Below are 15,616 nucleotides of genomic sequence, written 5' to 3' on the forward strand. Positions count from 1 at the left end.
TCTAAACATAGGGGTGTGTGATTTATGGTCTGCGATAATATCGTAATTGTTGTTTCAGTGATGTGCAATTTCATATTAAGAGTATATCGCAAAAAGCAAACACAAAACACACCTACTGAGTGTACGCATTAGGTGATGAAGTCTAGCAGGTTAGATTGGTGCGCATACGCATTTAGAGTGCGTTCTTTCACTGCTTGAATCAGTCTATTAAAATGCATTTAGAATTATCACATAATTTAAGATATGGGGCAGAAAATGTATATATATAATTTCATATAGTTAATTTTTTTTTTTTTCTCCAAAAGTAAGCATGATTACAAATGTGATATTAATTTTATACAACAGTTCAATAAACAAGTAGTTAATATTAAGAGACTTACGTTTTAGACACCATATTTCCTGTTTTTGCTATATTTCTCCAACAAAAATAATTTTAAACACAGCCACAGCACTGTTTTGCCGTCTCTGAGCAAAAGGACGCTGTTTTGTTTCTGAATGAATCACCCGTTTAAATGTTTTGATTCAATCGCAATGACTAACAGTGACTTGCTGCCGCCTACTGGCGGTTTTAATTTCACATTTAAGGTACCTTTTGATTTTTTAAATATATTTTCATACATCAGTTTTCAATGTTTTATGTTTAAAATATCAAAACATTATGCATTTGTAATTGCAGGTTAAAATATTTAATGTCCCTCAGAGCTGCATTAAACAGTGTGTAAATGCATCTAAATGACACTTCTAATGAAGCTTCTGTGTTTTCTCTGCATTGCAAAGATACATTTTGTTGATACTGATTTAATTTGCTTGGTAACAGCCCAAATGCAAGAATTTTACTCAAAAGATGGTGCACACTTTTAGAAAAAATGGCTTAAAGGTAAAAATGCCCATTAAACTTGATGGAAATTATTATTTCTATTACTGCTGTGAACTGACCACACAGAATATGAAGAATATAAAAAAATTCAGGAGTCAGCTGTCCACGGTAGTCCTTAAGATATCAGTGCAATAACATACTCAGCAAAATATACTGAACAAACTTATAAATGCAACACTTTTGTTTTTGCCCCCATTTTTCATGAGCTGAACTCAAAGATCTAAGACTTTTTCTATGTACACAAAAGGCCTATTTCTCTCAAATATTGTTCACAAATCTGTCTAAATCTGTGTTAGTGAGCACTTCTCCTTTGCCGAGATAATCCATCCACCTCACAGGTGTAGCATATCAAGATGCTGATTAGACAGCATGATTATTGCACAGGTGTGCCTTAGGCTGGCCACAATAAAAGGCCACTCTAAAATGTGCAATTTTATCACATATTGAATGTTAATTTCTCTACCATAAGCCATCTCCAAAGGCGTTTCAGAGACTTTGGCAGTACATCCAACCGGCCTCACAACCGCAGACCACGTGTAACCACACCAGCCCAGGACCTCCACATTAGGGGTCGACTGATTATCGGCGCCGATATTAAGCATTTTATGATTATCGGTATCGGTCATTTTCAAAACCGATTCGCCGATAAAGTAACTTAATTTTGAAACGCGCTATTTGGCTCTGATGCAGCCTGTTGGAACTCACCACTCTGTGGCCTAAAGCAGTCTCCGCCCACCGCTCATCTGATTTGTTGGGAGTCATGAGTCCGACCAATCAATGCGGAATTCACTCTCACTCCAAAAGTGCTTGCTAACTGGAGCTGCTTCAGTGATCACACATCAGTTGTCTCTCAAAGGTAAGGCAGCAGCAGACGTTGCAATAGATCCCAATCCACTAACGTTACACTGAAGTTGCAAAACACCTCAATATTATCTATGATTTCTGCAATGCGGAAAACGCGGACGGAATCGCGTAATCCAGTCATATAAATGGAATTCTTTGACGGAATTTGTCAAAGTTTGGATGAATGAATCAAAAGTAGGTCAGTACACTTATAGATTCACAATATGGACTAGTATCTGTAAATATTAAGCTGCAAAAATACTATTTAAATATGAATCCAGCATGTCCTGCGTGTCTCTGTGTATGTAAATGGTACAGACCAGTGGTTTTGTTTTCTACACATACAAAATCTGCGACGCTCGCGGTGATTTCAGCTTCTGTCATCTCACTACATGAGGACATAAATACATGAACATCATCTCCAGAACTGCTCTGACTCCTCACTTTATGAGCATTTGACAGTTTCATTGGAGTAAAACTATCTTCATATCATTTACATAGACCTACAGAATGAGTTTTATTTTTTACTTGTTTACAGAAACAAGTTCCTCATGGCAATCCGTCAAAATATAAGTTCGGGTTAGCTTAATGAAATTATCAGAAATATATTACTGTGGCGCAGTATGATGTACATAATACTACTCGGGGATGAAAGTTTTCCGTCGCTACGACGGATTTCCGTCAATTGGAAAAAATGAGCATAAAATTTTTGAATTTTACAGATGAAAATGATGCCATTGCAAAGATAAAAAGAAAATGCCCCTGTAAATCACTTCACCTCTTCACCATATTAGGAAGACTAATTTTTGATCATTGATCAGAAGGTGCTCCTTAATTTTTTTAAATTAGGAGGACAAATTTAGACAGATTTGTGAACAATATTTGAGAGAAATAGGCCTTTTGTGTACATAGAAAAAGTCTTAGACCTTTGAGTTCAGCTCATGAAAAATGGCAAAAACAAAAGTGTTGCATTTATAATTTTGTTCAGTGTATCATCTAATTATCGTTATCGATAAAATCCCAGAATATTATCGAGATATAATTTTTTTTGTCAATATCGCACACCCCTAATTTGTTATTTAATTGATATAATAATTTATTGATAATAATTGTTTAATATAATAATTAATGCTCTTGACTCATCCATTTTCTTAACAACGGTTTAAAGGCTGAAATGTAAAGTTGATCATTTTATAAAACTTTGTTTTTGTGAAAACTTGTATCTGAACTGTAAATTATGCTTTTTACAGTAATTGTACCATTTAATATGGTACTATAGACATTGCCCTCTTATGGTATTAATTTTATTTGTGCAGGTCTTTAAAAAAGGTCTTAAAAAGTCTTACATTTGTACTTAAAAATCCTGCAGAAACCCTGTTCTTCAATTAAGGAACTTTTTTGTACCCTACTATTTAGTATTATTTTATATAAAAAGCATATTTAGAGAAAACAAACAAACAGTAATTTAGATTATTTTCAATTTCTAAATGTACATACTAATAATAATTTTGTATAGTTCTGTCTTTATTTCTTTGCTTTTATGTGGCATAGTTCGACTATGTTTTGAAAGTGTTTACCATGAACTGGGCTGCTCAATACACTTTATTATAATGAGACATGTTTTCACTTTGAACTTCAACAATTGAAGAATTTACAGAATAAGTCAGAGTTCTGACCAATAAACCTGCACGATTTTGGCAGAAAACACTGTTTGGTGTGCTTTATGAGCGATCCAAACTAGGAACACCTTGAAAGTGTTTACCATGAACTGGGCTGCTCAATACACTTTATTATAATGAGACATGTTTTCACTTTGAACTTCAACAATTGAAGAATTTACAGAATAAGTCAGAGTTCTGACCTGTTTTGAAATACGTGTGTCATTACCATTTACACAAAATTATCAAAAATACACCTCACACATCGAAAGCAAAATTTACTTGAAGGTTGATCAAGGCTATGGCCAGATCTTGATTCCAGAATGTAAGATAAATGTTTTAAAGGGGTCATGAACTCTGTTTTTTAAATTTTGTACTGTTCTCTGAGGTCCACTTATAATGCTATCAAGATTTTTACCAAAAAAAAGTAATAGGTTATGAAGTAATAGGTTATTTTCTGTCCTGTTTTTGACCCCCCCCACACAATCAGAACGCTCCATTTAGGCGTGGCGTAGGGCTGCACGATAAATCGCATGCGATATTTAACGCGCATCTTATCAGTAAAGCCGGTTCTGTAATCAGCGGTAAATCTCCATCACCTGTGGTCTTTCACATTGAGCAGCATTAACTACACAGAGCCGTTGTTCACCGACGAGCTGCGCAAAACCATGTTCATATTTGCGTGATTTTTTGCGCAGCTCGTCAGTGAACGACGACTCTGTGTAGTTAAGTTAAATCTGTGTAGATTTACCGCTGATTACAGAACCGGCTTTACTGATAAGATGCGCGTTAAATATCGCATGCGATTTATCGTGCAGCCCTAGTGTGGCGGATTGTAGACTCGGAAGTAAACGCCCAATGCTGATTGGCTTGTGTTTGTTTGACAGACTACGTCCTTCACAGATGGATGCTGCTGTGATTTAGGTTAAAATCACATAAATACTCAGTACGTATCTGTTTAAAAGACAAAGCAATAGTGATAACGAAATGAAAGCAATTGCTCACACTTGTGTTGCGACATGACTGTACGATCCAATAGACTGTACAACTAAAGACAGCATCGTCTTTTAGTTTCAATATTTTTGAAAATCCCGTGTCGAATTGTGCCGTGTTCGTAAACGAATCCGCGGTAAAATGAAGTGATCAAAAGACTGAGTTCTTACTGATGCAGTCTGGAACTTAATTCACTCTTTCCTAACGTTGGGATCAGAAGGAAGGCAATGCAAATAGTTTTTTTCCCCCCACAACTTGGCACTGCATAGCATCTTGTTGTCTTCAGAGCGATCTTTATCGTTTGGTTTCTGTGTAGAACAGTAGTAGTGACAGTGATGTCGATCTTTTTCTGTGGAGGCAGTGCTTTATCCACGCTATTACATCATAGAGTAGAACATTCCAAAAGCGAGTTCTGAAACTTACAGGATGTTTTTATAGTACAATGACCTCTTATACAGTTAGGTCCATATATATTTGGACACTGACACAATTTTCATAATTTCGGCTCTGTGTGCCACCAGAACAGAATTAAAAATAAAGATGATACATATCAAGATGAAATTAAAGTGCAGAGTTTAAGCTTTCCCCCCCACAACTTGGCACTGCATAGCATCTTGTTGTCTTCAGAGCGATCTTTATCGTTTGGTTTCTGTGTAGAACAGTAGTAGTGACAGTGATGTCGATCTTTTTCTGTGGAGGCAGTGCTTTATCCACACTATTACATCATAGAGTAGAACATTCCAAAAGCGAGTTCTGAAACTTACAGGATGTTTTTATAGTACAATGACCTCTTATACAGTTAGGTCCATATATATTTGGACACTGACACAATTTTCATAATTTCGGCTCTGTGTGCCACCAGAACAGAATTAAAAATAAAGATGATACATATCAAGATGAAATTAAAGTGCAGAGTTTAAGCTTTAATTCAAGGGGTTGAACAAAAATATAACATAAAATGCTTAGGAATTACAACCATTTTTATACACAGTCCTCCCCATTTTCAGGGGCTCAAATGTAATTGGACAAATAAATATAATCATAAATAAAATGTTAATTTTTAATATTTTGTTGAGAATCCTTTACATGCAATGGCTGCCTTAAGTCTGGAACTCATGGACATCACCCGAGACTGGTTTCCTCCTTTGTGATGCTTTGCCAGGCCTTTACTGCAGCTGACTTCAGTTGTTGTTTGTTTGTGGGTCTTTCTGCCTTTAGTTTTTTCTTCAGCAAGTGAAATGCATGCTCAATCGGGTTGAAATCAGGAGATTGATTTGGCCATTGCAGAATATTGCACTTTTTTACCTTCAAAAACTCCTGGGTTGCTTTTGCTGTATGTTTTGGGTCATCGTCCATTTGTACTATGAAGCGCCGCCCAATCAACTTTGCTCCATTTGACTGAATCTGGGCAAAGAGTATATTCCTATACACTTCAGATTTCATCCTGCTTAATTGATGTAGAAAAAATGAAAGAATAGCCCAATCCTGTCCATGAAACAGCTTTTGAGTCAATTGTCCAATTACTTATGGTCCCTTGAAAAAGGGGGGAGGTACATATTAAAGAGCTGTAATTCCTTAACCTTTCCTCTAATTTTGACGAGACCCTCAAATTAAAGCTCAGAGTGTGCACTTTAAAGGGGTCATATGATGTTGCTAAAAATAACATTATTTTGTGTATTTGGTGTAATGAAATGTGTTTATGCGGTTTAAGGTAAAAAAAAACACATTATTTTCCACATACTGTACATTATTGTTTCTCCTCTATGCCCCGCCTTTCTGAAACGCGTAAATTTTTACAAAGCTCATCGGTCTGAAAAGCAAGGTGTGCTGTGATTGGCCAGCTATCCAGTGCGTTATGATTGGCCGAATTCCTCAAGCATATGACGGAAATGTTACTCCCCTCACCATATTGTGATGATGCCCTGTCAGGCCGGAGCGATGATTCAAAAACATGAAAACCCATTATAAATGAGGCATTCGTTGTGTCCAGAGGGGGCATAATTATGGATTATAATTCCTTATACTGTCTTTTTACGCGTTGCGTTGCATCGGCGGTGGATTCGATGAAGGAGGCTTGCGGCAACCACATGTGACGGCAACAACAATACTACAGCGAGAATAAAAGTTATGGGATCTTCAGGGATCTTATCTATGCACAATCAGCTTGTAACACTCCAAAGAGAAAGGACAACTTGAAATCGCATCATATGACACCTTTAACTGAAAATGAGTTGCGGTACTTAAGAAAACAGGTCATTTCCCACTGTTTCTTAAATTGGCATTTTTTCACTAACCTTGTTGATATTAAATGTCATCTTTCACATCAAATTCTTACATTGTTTCAATTCTTACATTGTTTAAATTAATTCAGTTAGAATAATAAGAAACTGTAGAGCTGTTACCATTCAAATGAAATCAGTATCAACAAACTCCAACTTTCCACTGCAGGAAACACAGAAGCTGCATCTGAAGTGGTATTAGATGTATTTACACAGACTGTTTGATGTAGCTGAGGTGCCAAAATGCATTTTGTTTGTTCGCTCGCTGTTGTATTTTAAAACACTATTGCAATGTTTTCAACTGACATCATGGCATTTAAAATAAAATGATCCCAAACGTTACTGTGGCGCATGTGGCTTCCATCGGCTGCTGCAGCAAAACACACGGTTGCTCACATGAAACAGTATGTGAGTATTATGACCAGTACTTAATTTGATCCTGCTGGATCCTGTTCCGGAAAATGTCAGATTTTACATTTTAGCGTTGCGGTAGGCCTATTTGTTTTTAAAAATCCGGCATTTACAGTGCATTAAATCGTGACAGTGCGTGCGTGTGCGTGTACGAGGACGGAGCGAGCGCGGGTTTGGCTAGATGTATTTGGAGGTTATTACTCACGTCTCATTCGGCACAAATCCAAATGTTTCCATATTCGTAATGTATTTGAATGTTAAACTATTATTTATAATGTAAACTAGGCTTGTACTTTACACGCATTCGCATATAGACGGAAAATATCATCCTCTTCACATAGGCAAAAACATCCTTGGCATAACAGCAGAGTGGACCGGTATACTACGGTCTATTTAAACTGACCAGTGTAACCTTTTATATGTTTGGTTGACTGTATTTTATTTTGATAATGAACAGACTGCGATGTAAGTTTGAATTGCGAGAATATAAAGTGTGTGCGCGAGGTGCCGGTGCGATCGAACAGCTGAAACATAAAAATCTAAATTTTTGGAGTGGGCCTAAGATATAATCCGCAAAAGTGTTTACTTTTATTTTTGCACACTCACAATGACATCAAGATTTGTGCTTTTGCTAAATAAAGCAAACAAACAGAATGCGCGTAGTCATCATTTCCTTTCCGTGAACTTGTTTATGGAGCGCCGCGCCACACTTCTGTTTTAAATCTGTTAGCTTAATTATTTAAGCCAGATATATTTCACTTTATTTATAAAAAAAACAAATTATTTTTATTTAGGCCTATTGCTTACATAGGCTATACATTTTCTTTAAAGCAGCCCATTTTGTCCCAGGGCTTGAAAACCTGTGCCTAGGCTAGTTAGGTCCATGCAGAAACTTGTGAACGATGCTCTTAGTTGTGGCATCACCATTTAGTGACATCGAATGCTCCGGAAAAACGTATAGTCAGTGTCGGTCACAGCGCCTTTTAATTGCTGTTTTGAATCCAGTAATTATTTATTTACAAATTATAAGCTCTGATTATGACAAGTGTGGTATAAAAGCTTTGTTTATTAGAGGAATAATTGGTTAGCTGGAAAATGTTACATCGCGACCATGCTTTTTGGATGCCGTTTGATCCCATATAGCCTACATTTACGCGGATTTGTTCTTGGTCACGAATTTCCACAAATTCAATAATATTTAGGCATTGTTTCTTTTCCTAAATCCTCACCGTCTAACCCTCTAATTTCGCAGGTTTATTTTATTGTCAATCACTTTGTATCACTGTTTTCGCATCTCTAACTGTGATAAACATGCGGGAAGGGAAATTAAAGATTTCATGGCCATGAATTAAGAATTCGTTCGATGTATTAATTTGTGTCACTCACAGCCGCTCGCACGTGTTTTGCGCATGAGCCGCAGGCAGCCCAAAATTAAACAACTTAATCGACCATCGATAGCTTTAATCGATTGCATCGCTTATCGACAATTAATCGATCATCGATTAATCGTTGACATCCCTAGTCTTGTACATTATGAATGAATGATGATGAATTTATATACCGTCACCGTCACTCACAGCCGCTCGCACGTGTTTTGCGCATGAGCCGCAGGCAGCCCAAAATTAAACAACTTAATCGACCATCGATAGCTTTAATCGATTGCATCGCTTATCGACAATTAATCGATCATCGATTAATCGTTGACATACCTAGTTCAAACGGCTGATTCATTCAGAAATGAGGCAAGTGACTACTGTCTTTATGAATGGGTTACTGAATCATTGACTCATTTGATTCATTCAAAAACGTGGATTAATTCAGTAACAAATCACCGCTTGTTTTTTTTCCTTTTTTTTCTTTAGCGATTTTAACAAATCAGATTGTGTCAAAGCAATTGTACAGCATTAATTAGGAAAATAGTGTGTCATTAATGCAAAATTACAATAGTAAACACTCAATTTTCAGTTAAAGGCAGTTCATCATTGAATTCAGTGATGTCATAATCCAGCTCAGTTCAGTTTAAATAGTATCTGTGCAAACAAGTCAACAATATTGCTGGAAATTAAGTGTCCCCAACTAAGCAAGCCAGAGGCGACAGCGGCAAGTCAGTGACAGAATGGAGAGAAAACCTTGGGAGAAACCAGGCTCTGTCGGGGGGCCAGTTCTCCTCTGGCCAGGCGAAACCAACAGTTCAATTCCAGGCTGCAGCAAAGTCACATTGAGCAGAGGACTCAATTGGTTCCTGTGGTCTTGTCCCGGTGGCCGTCTAGGACTGTGGTTCCCAACCCTAGTCCTGGAGGCACCCCAACACTGCATGTTTTGCATGTCTCCTTAATCAAATACACCTGATTCAGGTCATCAGCTCATTAGTAGAGACTCCAAGACCTGAAATTGGTGCATCATAGAAAGGAGACATGCAAAATGTGCAGTGTTGGGGTGCCTCAAGGACCAGGGTTGGGAACCACTGGTCTAGGAGACAAGGTCTTTACTGGGGATCTGTCTCTGGGGCTCATCTAGTTGTCCTGGTCTCCGCTGACATTCAGGGCTGTAGAGGTCATCTCCAGGTGCTGATCCACCATCTGGGCTGGATACAGACTGGATCCGGGTGACTGTGTTGCTCGGAGACTCAAAACAGCTCTGCTGTGGCTTTTATTGGAACTAATTTCTTCAGCAAAATTGAGAAACCAGTCAATTTTGTGTCTAAAAGTCACTTAATTTTAACTTCTTGTTTATTGAACTGCTATTGTATTAAATCACATTGCAATTGTGTTGAAACATTTTGGTCATGCTTACCTAAATCATATATTATATAGCCTATATATATATATATATATATATATATAATATTATAGAGCCTGCTTCAAAAACTCTCCTTCATAAACTGGACATTATTTACCACGCTACAATCCGCTTTGTGACTGGAGCTTCTTTTAACACTCACCATTGCCACTTGTATTCTTTATTGAACTGGTGTTCTCTTCATTCTCGTAGACAAATTAATTGGTTTCTGTTCATTTATAAAACTCTTTTATCGGGAAAACTCCATCATATTTACAGTCACTTCTTAAAACTCATTTGTTTTGATTTCTGCATGAGTCTCTCTCACACACTTAGGCTGCGCAATCCTCATCTGGCATGACATAAATACATTATCAGTCGCTGTAAGTGTGACGTCAAGGCAAGGTCTGGAGTGAAAAGGTCAAGGTTTTAGCAAATCTAGTTGATAGATGTGACCAAAATCAAGTTGTTTTGAGTGTGGTGAGACAACTCCCTAATTGTTTATCTTACCGAAATGAGCTGGAAATTAGAACAGACTTTATGCCCATAGTCATAAAGCAAGAATTGTGCCTCTGTGAATTCCTCTATAGATGCAGCAGGAGTTGGAGAGACTCAGAGAGCAGCTGGATCAGTCAGAAGGTGGACGAGACACCCTTCTTCAGAAGGTGATTTTTTCCCCCCTTCTTTCACTGATTTATGTTTTGCTACAACACTGCCTGATGCAGAGATGTTTTCATTTGTTCACCTAAAAATTTAAATTGTCATCGAGTCCCCCTCATATTATTCTTACCTTTATGTTATTCTAAACCTATTCTAAAGTTTTCATTTTCCATTTGGAGGTACGCTATATTTATAAAACATGCTTTTGCATCCCTAATGTGCTTTTTTAAATGTATTTTTATGCCGTTTTGAAGTTTGATCTGCTTCATTATTAATCTTAGGATATGGAATGAATGGTCTCATGGGCAATAATTGCATGGAAGAGAGTGGACAGCACAATTCTTAAAAATTGTTTATCTTTGATTAAAGAATTGTATGTAGGTTTGGAACAACATGATGCATGAGGAAATGGTGGACAGAGTTTTCATTTTCTTAATGTGTGGGTCTCTGCTGTTGGCCTGCAGATGGATGACATGCGTTCACAGCTTCTGAGGATGGAGAAGGAGCGTTTAGATTTGCAAAGGGAGTTGTCTTTACTCCTGTCTCAGCAGAAAAGTGCAAGGAGACAGCAGGAGAGAGGAGTCACAGGCCTTGACAGCGGTAACATATGTTGAGTCTGGTTCAAGTGTTTTGTGAATTGTATACCGTTTAACCACTATGTGTATGTGCGTTTCCCCCAGGACGAGCAGAACTGGAGAGAGAGATTGAAGATCTGCGGGTGCAGTTGGGTAGAATCAGTGTTTCTAGTGAGGTGGAAGAACTGAAAAAAAGCGTAGAACGAAAAGAGAGAGAGAAAACTCAGCTCGCTTTCCGGGTCGAGGTTTGTGTGTTTGATATTGTATTGTGCAAGTGCTCAACAGGTTTGATTTAATCTCTAGTAATCTTTCATTTTTCAAAATGATTTCATTAAAGTGCAGTGAGAGTCCCAGAGTACAGATCGTTCCATTCAAACACTACAGAGGAACCAGAGTTACAGCCCCAGGCCTCTAGTCCTCTGCTGAATAAATATAATAATTATTATAATTAATACATTTTATATATATATATATATATATATATATATATATAATTAGTTAATTATAATTAGTTAATTATAATAATTATTATATTAATATATATAATTAATAATAATAAATTCTTTCATCTCTCTAGGCTCTTTCTGCAGATCTGGAGCGACGTGAACAGCAGCAGTTGAAGATGTTGGCCCAACTGAAGGAGATCCAGTCTCGTTCAGAGGAAAATGTGTCAGAATGTGGCCGTCTGGAGGCTCAGCTGATCGAGAGCGAGAGAAGGAGAGAGGAGCTGCGCTCTAAAGCTCAGGAAGCAGTCCGACAGTGGAAGACTAAGTGCAAGAAACTGGAGCGAGAATTTCAGGAACTAAAGGATAACAGCAGAAACAACACTGATAAAGATAAATGGGTGAGACTTAACAACATTTGGGTGGGATCCAAAATTAGCTTTTTTCCATAGGCAGTGTAAAAAAAAAATACTTGGCAATATTGCTTGGTCATTGTTAAGGTGTTGTGAGTGCTTTTGGGTTGCTTAATAGTGATTGAAAATAGACCAGTTTCTATGATATTGTGGTGCAGAGATGTTGGCAGGGTCATTTTTCTGGTAGTTGCTTGGTTTTTTTGGTTGTTGGCTACTGCCTCAAGTGAAAAAAGCCCACCCCCGAAGTCTATTCAGATCCCTTATTCATGATCCCTGTGACCTTTTTTGGTTTAAGTCAATGGGCAGGGATGCACATAAGTGTGCATGCTTGACTGAAATAAAAAATGCGCTGTGTAAATTAGTTAAGACCGTTACCTTGCTTACTGACTTGGCTGACAGCTGTTAATGCACAATCACCATTTTAGATTGACTAAACTTAATACTGTATAAAATTTCCATTGGAACTGAAAGCATAAATCTAGGCTCTGCTGGTTTCAGAGCAAATCTATAACATTTTATTCACTGACACACTTCACTCGGCAATGCTAAAACCGACAACATATCCTACTTACTTGCCAGCAACCTGCCAAAATAAAGGCTTGATGATTTTAGGTTTGAAAATGATGAAAATTCGTTTAAAAAAATGAAAAAGTAAAAAAAAAGAAATAAAAGAAAATGAAAATATTAGCATTGTATTTTTAAAATTTGCTATAAAATAATAGTATTTTTATTTAATACCCACTTTTAATCGATTTTATTATCATACTTTATTTTATTTCATTTTGTAAAAAAAAATAAAAAAATAAATATTTTAATACAATTATCACTATTATTTATTTTATTTTTTATATACTATTTAATGGGACACACTATGTGCAGTGTGAACACCAAACCAAAAATCCAGGTGCTCTCATGAGAACCAGACTGAAAAACTTATGTGCACCACTATCAGTGGGTTTTTAAGCTATTTTTTTGTCCGCCATGTGATTTGACATATAATTTCTAAAAATACTAGGACACCTCTACGTAGGGCTGTGCAAAAAATCGAATGTGATTTTCATGCGCATCTCATCAGTAAAGCCGCTTCTGGTGATTAGTAGTAATTCTCCAGCACGTGCTTTCAGATGGAGAGGTTTTTTGCACAGCCCTACCTCTACGCAATAACCCAAATAATTGTCAAAAACAGATAAAAGTGTACAAGTAGATCTGAAAATCTGCATTTGTTAAAGATTTTTTACATGATTTTATTTGTATTTATATCTTACTTTTTTATGTGTGTTTAATCTGTTCTGTACTTCAGAGCAAAGAGAGAGAAGGCATTCTTAGCCAGCAGCTAGAGGGTGCACGCCAACAGCTGGCTGATGCTCTTGGACGTCTTGCCCATCGTGAAGAGGATGTACGCCGCTGTAATGTGGATCTTACTGAAACTCGTTCACAGCTTGTCACTTTAGAACTAGAGCTCCAAGAGGCTCGGGAAACCTTGAGAGGCCTGGAAGAGAAGGCACAGAAGCAGATCTCCTTACAGGTCCGAATGAGAGAGGAGAACGTCAGGCTGCAGAAGCGTGTGGAACTTCAGGAGTATAGTAAAGAGGAGGAGCAGAGATCTCTGTTTGATCTCCAGGGCTCAGTCAAGAACCTGAGTGCTGCGAGAGCTGACCTAGCTGCCAGACTGGCTGAGGTGGAGAGCTCCAAGAAGGATCTAGAAAAACAGCTTGCTATGGCTCAGGAAGAGAGCTCCTCTTTTGGACGACAGCTGGAACTGGAGAGGCAGGTGCATCAGAAGGAGCTAAGCCACCTCCGAATGACCCAGCAAGAAGGAAAAGCCCAACAGGACAGGGATGTACATGACATGCTGAGATTATATCAACGAGAGCGAGAAGAACTGGAGGCCCTCGTTAGAGACCTTAAGGTTTGAATATTAATCAAAGAACCTGTCTATTAGGGGTGGGAATCACCAGAGGCCTCACGATACGATATTATCACGGTACTTGTGTCACGATACAATATTATTGCAATTTATTAGCTTTTTCCAACTTCAAATTATGTCCCCAAAGGAAAACTTTGACAACATCCGTTTTAACTAAAAATCAACATTTCTCAGTTTGTTTATCTCACTTAAGTTTTATTGTTGCAGTGCAGAATGGGATTGTCAAGCAGACAAACTGACCAACACTTTAATGAAAACCTGTCATAAATGTTGTATGCACCTGGCAAACTCAACTATTTGTATTACAGTCTAATCTAGTCCACCTTAATTAAATGTAAACAGGTATGCACTGCTGTGCTACTACAGGTATTTTGAACAGTGCAACTTGAAATTGTACTAAAAAGTTGTGCAGACCCTTCAGCAATTGGGGCAATTGAAAGTAAATTACTGTTAAATTAAAATTAAATTAAATAAAACATGTAGTCTTACATCTAGGATGCAACGAAATGAAAATTCTGGGCCGAAAAGGAAACCGAAAATTCAGGATGCACTTGGCCGAAAACCAAAACTGCTTATAATAATTATTTATTATTTTATGAAATAATATAAAGTAACTTTGTAAGACTTTTTAAACGTAACTCAATTTTAATGATACTGAATAAAAAAAAACACAAGCCAATAAAATAACCACACTTTTACTGAAAGTAACAATAAAATTGAACAGAATTTATATTAATATTGGTAACTTTACAATAAGGTTCATTAGTTAACTTAGAATGAACAATAGTTCTTCAGCATTTACTAATCTTAGTTCATGTTAATTTCAACATTTACTAATGCATTATTAAAATCAACAGTTGTGCTTGTTAACAGTTAATGCACTCTGAATTGACATGAACTAACAGTGAATAACTGTATTATAACTAATATGTAACTGAATAACTAACATTAAGAAAGATTAAGAAATACTGTAATGTATTGTTCATTGTTCGTTCATGATAGTTAATACATTAACTAACATTAACTAATGGAACCATATTGAAAAGTGTTACCTTAATATTAAATATCAATATATAATTTTTTTGGCGCGCCATATATATTATTATCATTATTATTATATGTAGCCTATATTTTCGGTGCACCCCTACTTACATCCCCTCCTTGTTTACAAATCCGAAGTAAGTCCATAAATCCGATTTAAAGGCAGACGGGGCTTTCCTGATAACTTTCCATGATGCCGCCCTCTTTATTTTACTTACTGCATGCCGAAGGTGGCCCAGCTGACCTCATCAGAAAAAAACTCAACTCCACCATCTAGTGGATTGCAAAGAAATTGATTTTATTATTCTACCAAATAGTATAATAAAAGATCGGTACTCGGCGTCCGTGTATCGATACAGTATTGCCGCGGAAAATATCGCGATACTATGCTGTATCGATTTTTCCCCCCACGCCTACTGTCTATATACATGATTAGAGGAGTAGTTTAGCCCAAATTAAAATTCTGTCATTATTTACTCACCTGTATGTCCTTTCAAATCTGTAAGTTGTTATTTTTTTTCTGTGCAAGACTTGATATTAATTGTTGTCGTCTTGTCCAGGACAAACACAAACAAATACATAAATAAAATTAAGATTTCAAATTTGGTTGTCCAATTGGACAGTTAAATCTGTCGTTATACTACTACTACTACTACTACTACAAGAAAATAAATAAATACATCAAATGAGGGACAGAGGCAGCATAAATCTGTCATAT

General features: G+C 37.0%; 1 protein-coding gene across 7 annotated transcripts in view; it reads left to right on the forward strand.

Moving 5' to 3' along the window:
* Positions 1–15,616, forward strand: part of LOC107569212 (centrosomal protein of 128 kDa-like) — a 74,293-nt gene that overhangs the window by 30,579 nt on the left and 28,098 nt on the right. For 5 of the 7 annotated variants that reach the window (XM_016255238.1, XM_016255236.1, XM_016255237.1 and 2 more), the window contains exons 10-14: positions 10,430–10,504; positions 10,964–11,099; positions 11,180–11,319; positions 11,652–11,918; positions 13,231–13,839. In XM_016255238.1, the coding sequence (XP_016110724.1) occupies positions 10,430–10,504; positions 10,964–11,099; positions 11,180–11,319; positions 11,652–11,918; positions 13,231–13,839 (1,227 nt within the window). Of the gene's footprint in view, positions 1–10,429; positions 10,505–10,963; positions 11,100–11,179; positions 11,320–11,651; positions 11,919–13,227; positions 13,840–15,616 lie in introns of all 7 variants that reach the window. The other 2 variants (XM_016255235.1, XM_016255240.1) reach the window with 2 other exon arrangements.

This window comes from Sinocyclocheilus grahami, unplaced genomic scaffold, assembly GCF_001515645.1.
Source record: "Sinocyclocheilus grahami isolate Dianchi unplaced genomic scaffold, SAMN03320097.WGS_v1.1 scaffold1323.1, whole genome shotgun sequence".
Classification (NCBI taxonomy): Eukaryota; Metazoa; Chordata; class Actinopteri; order Cypriniformes; family Cyprinidae; genus Sinocyclocheilus; species Sinocyclocheilus grahami.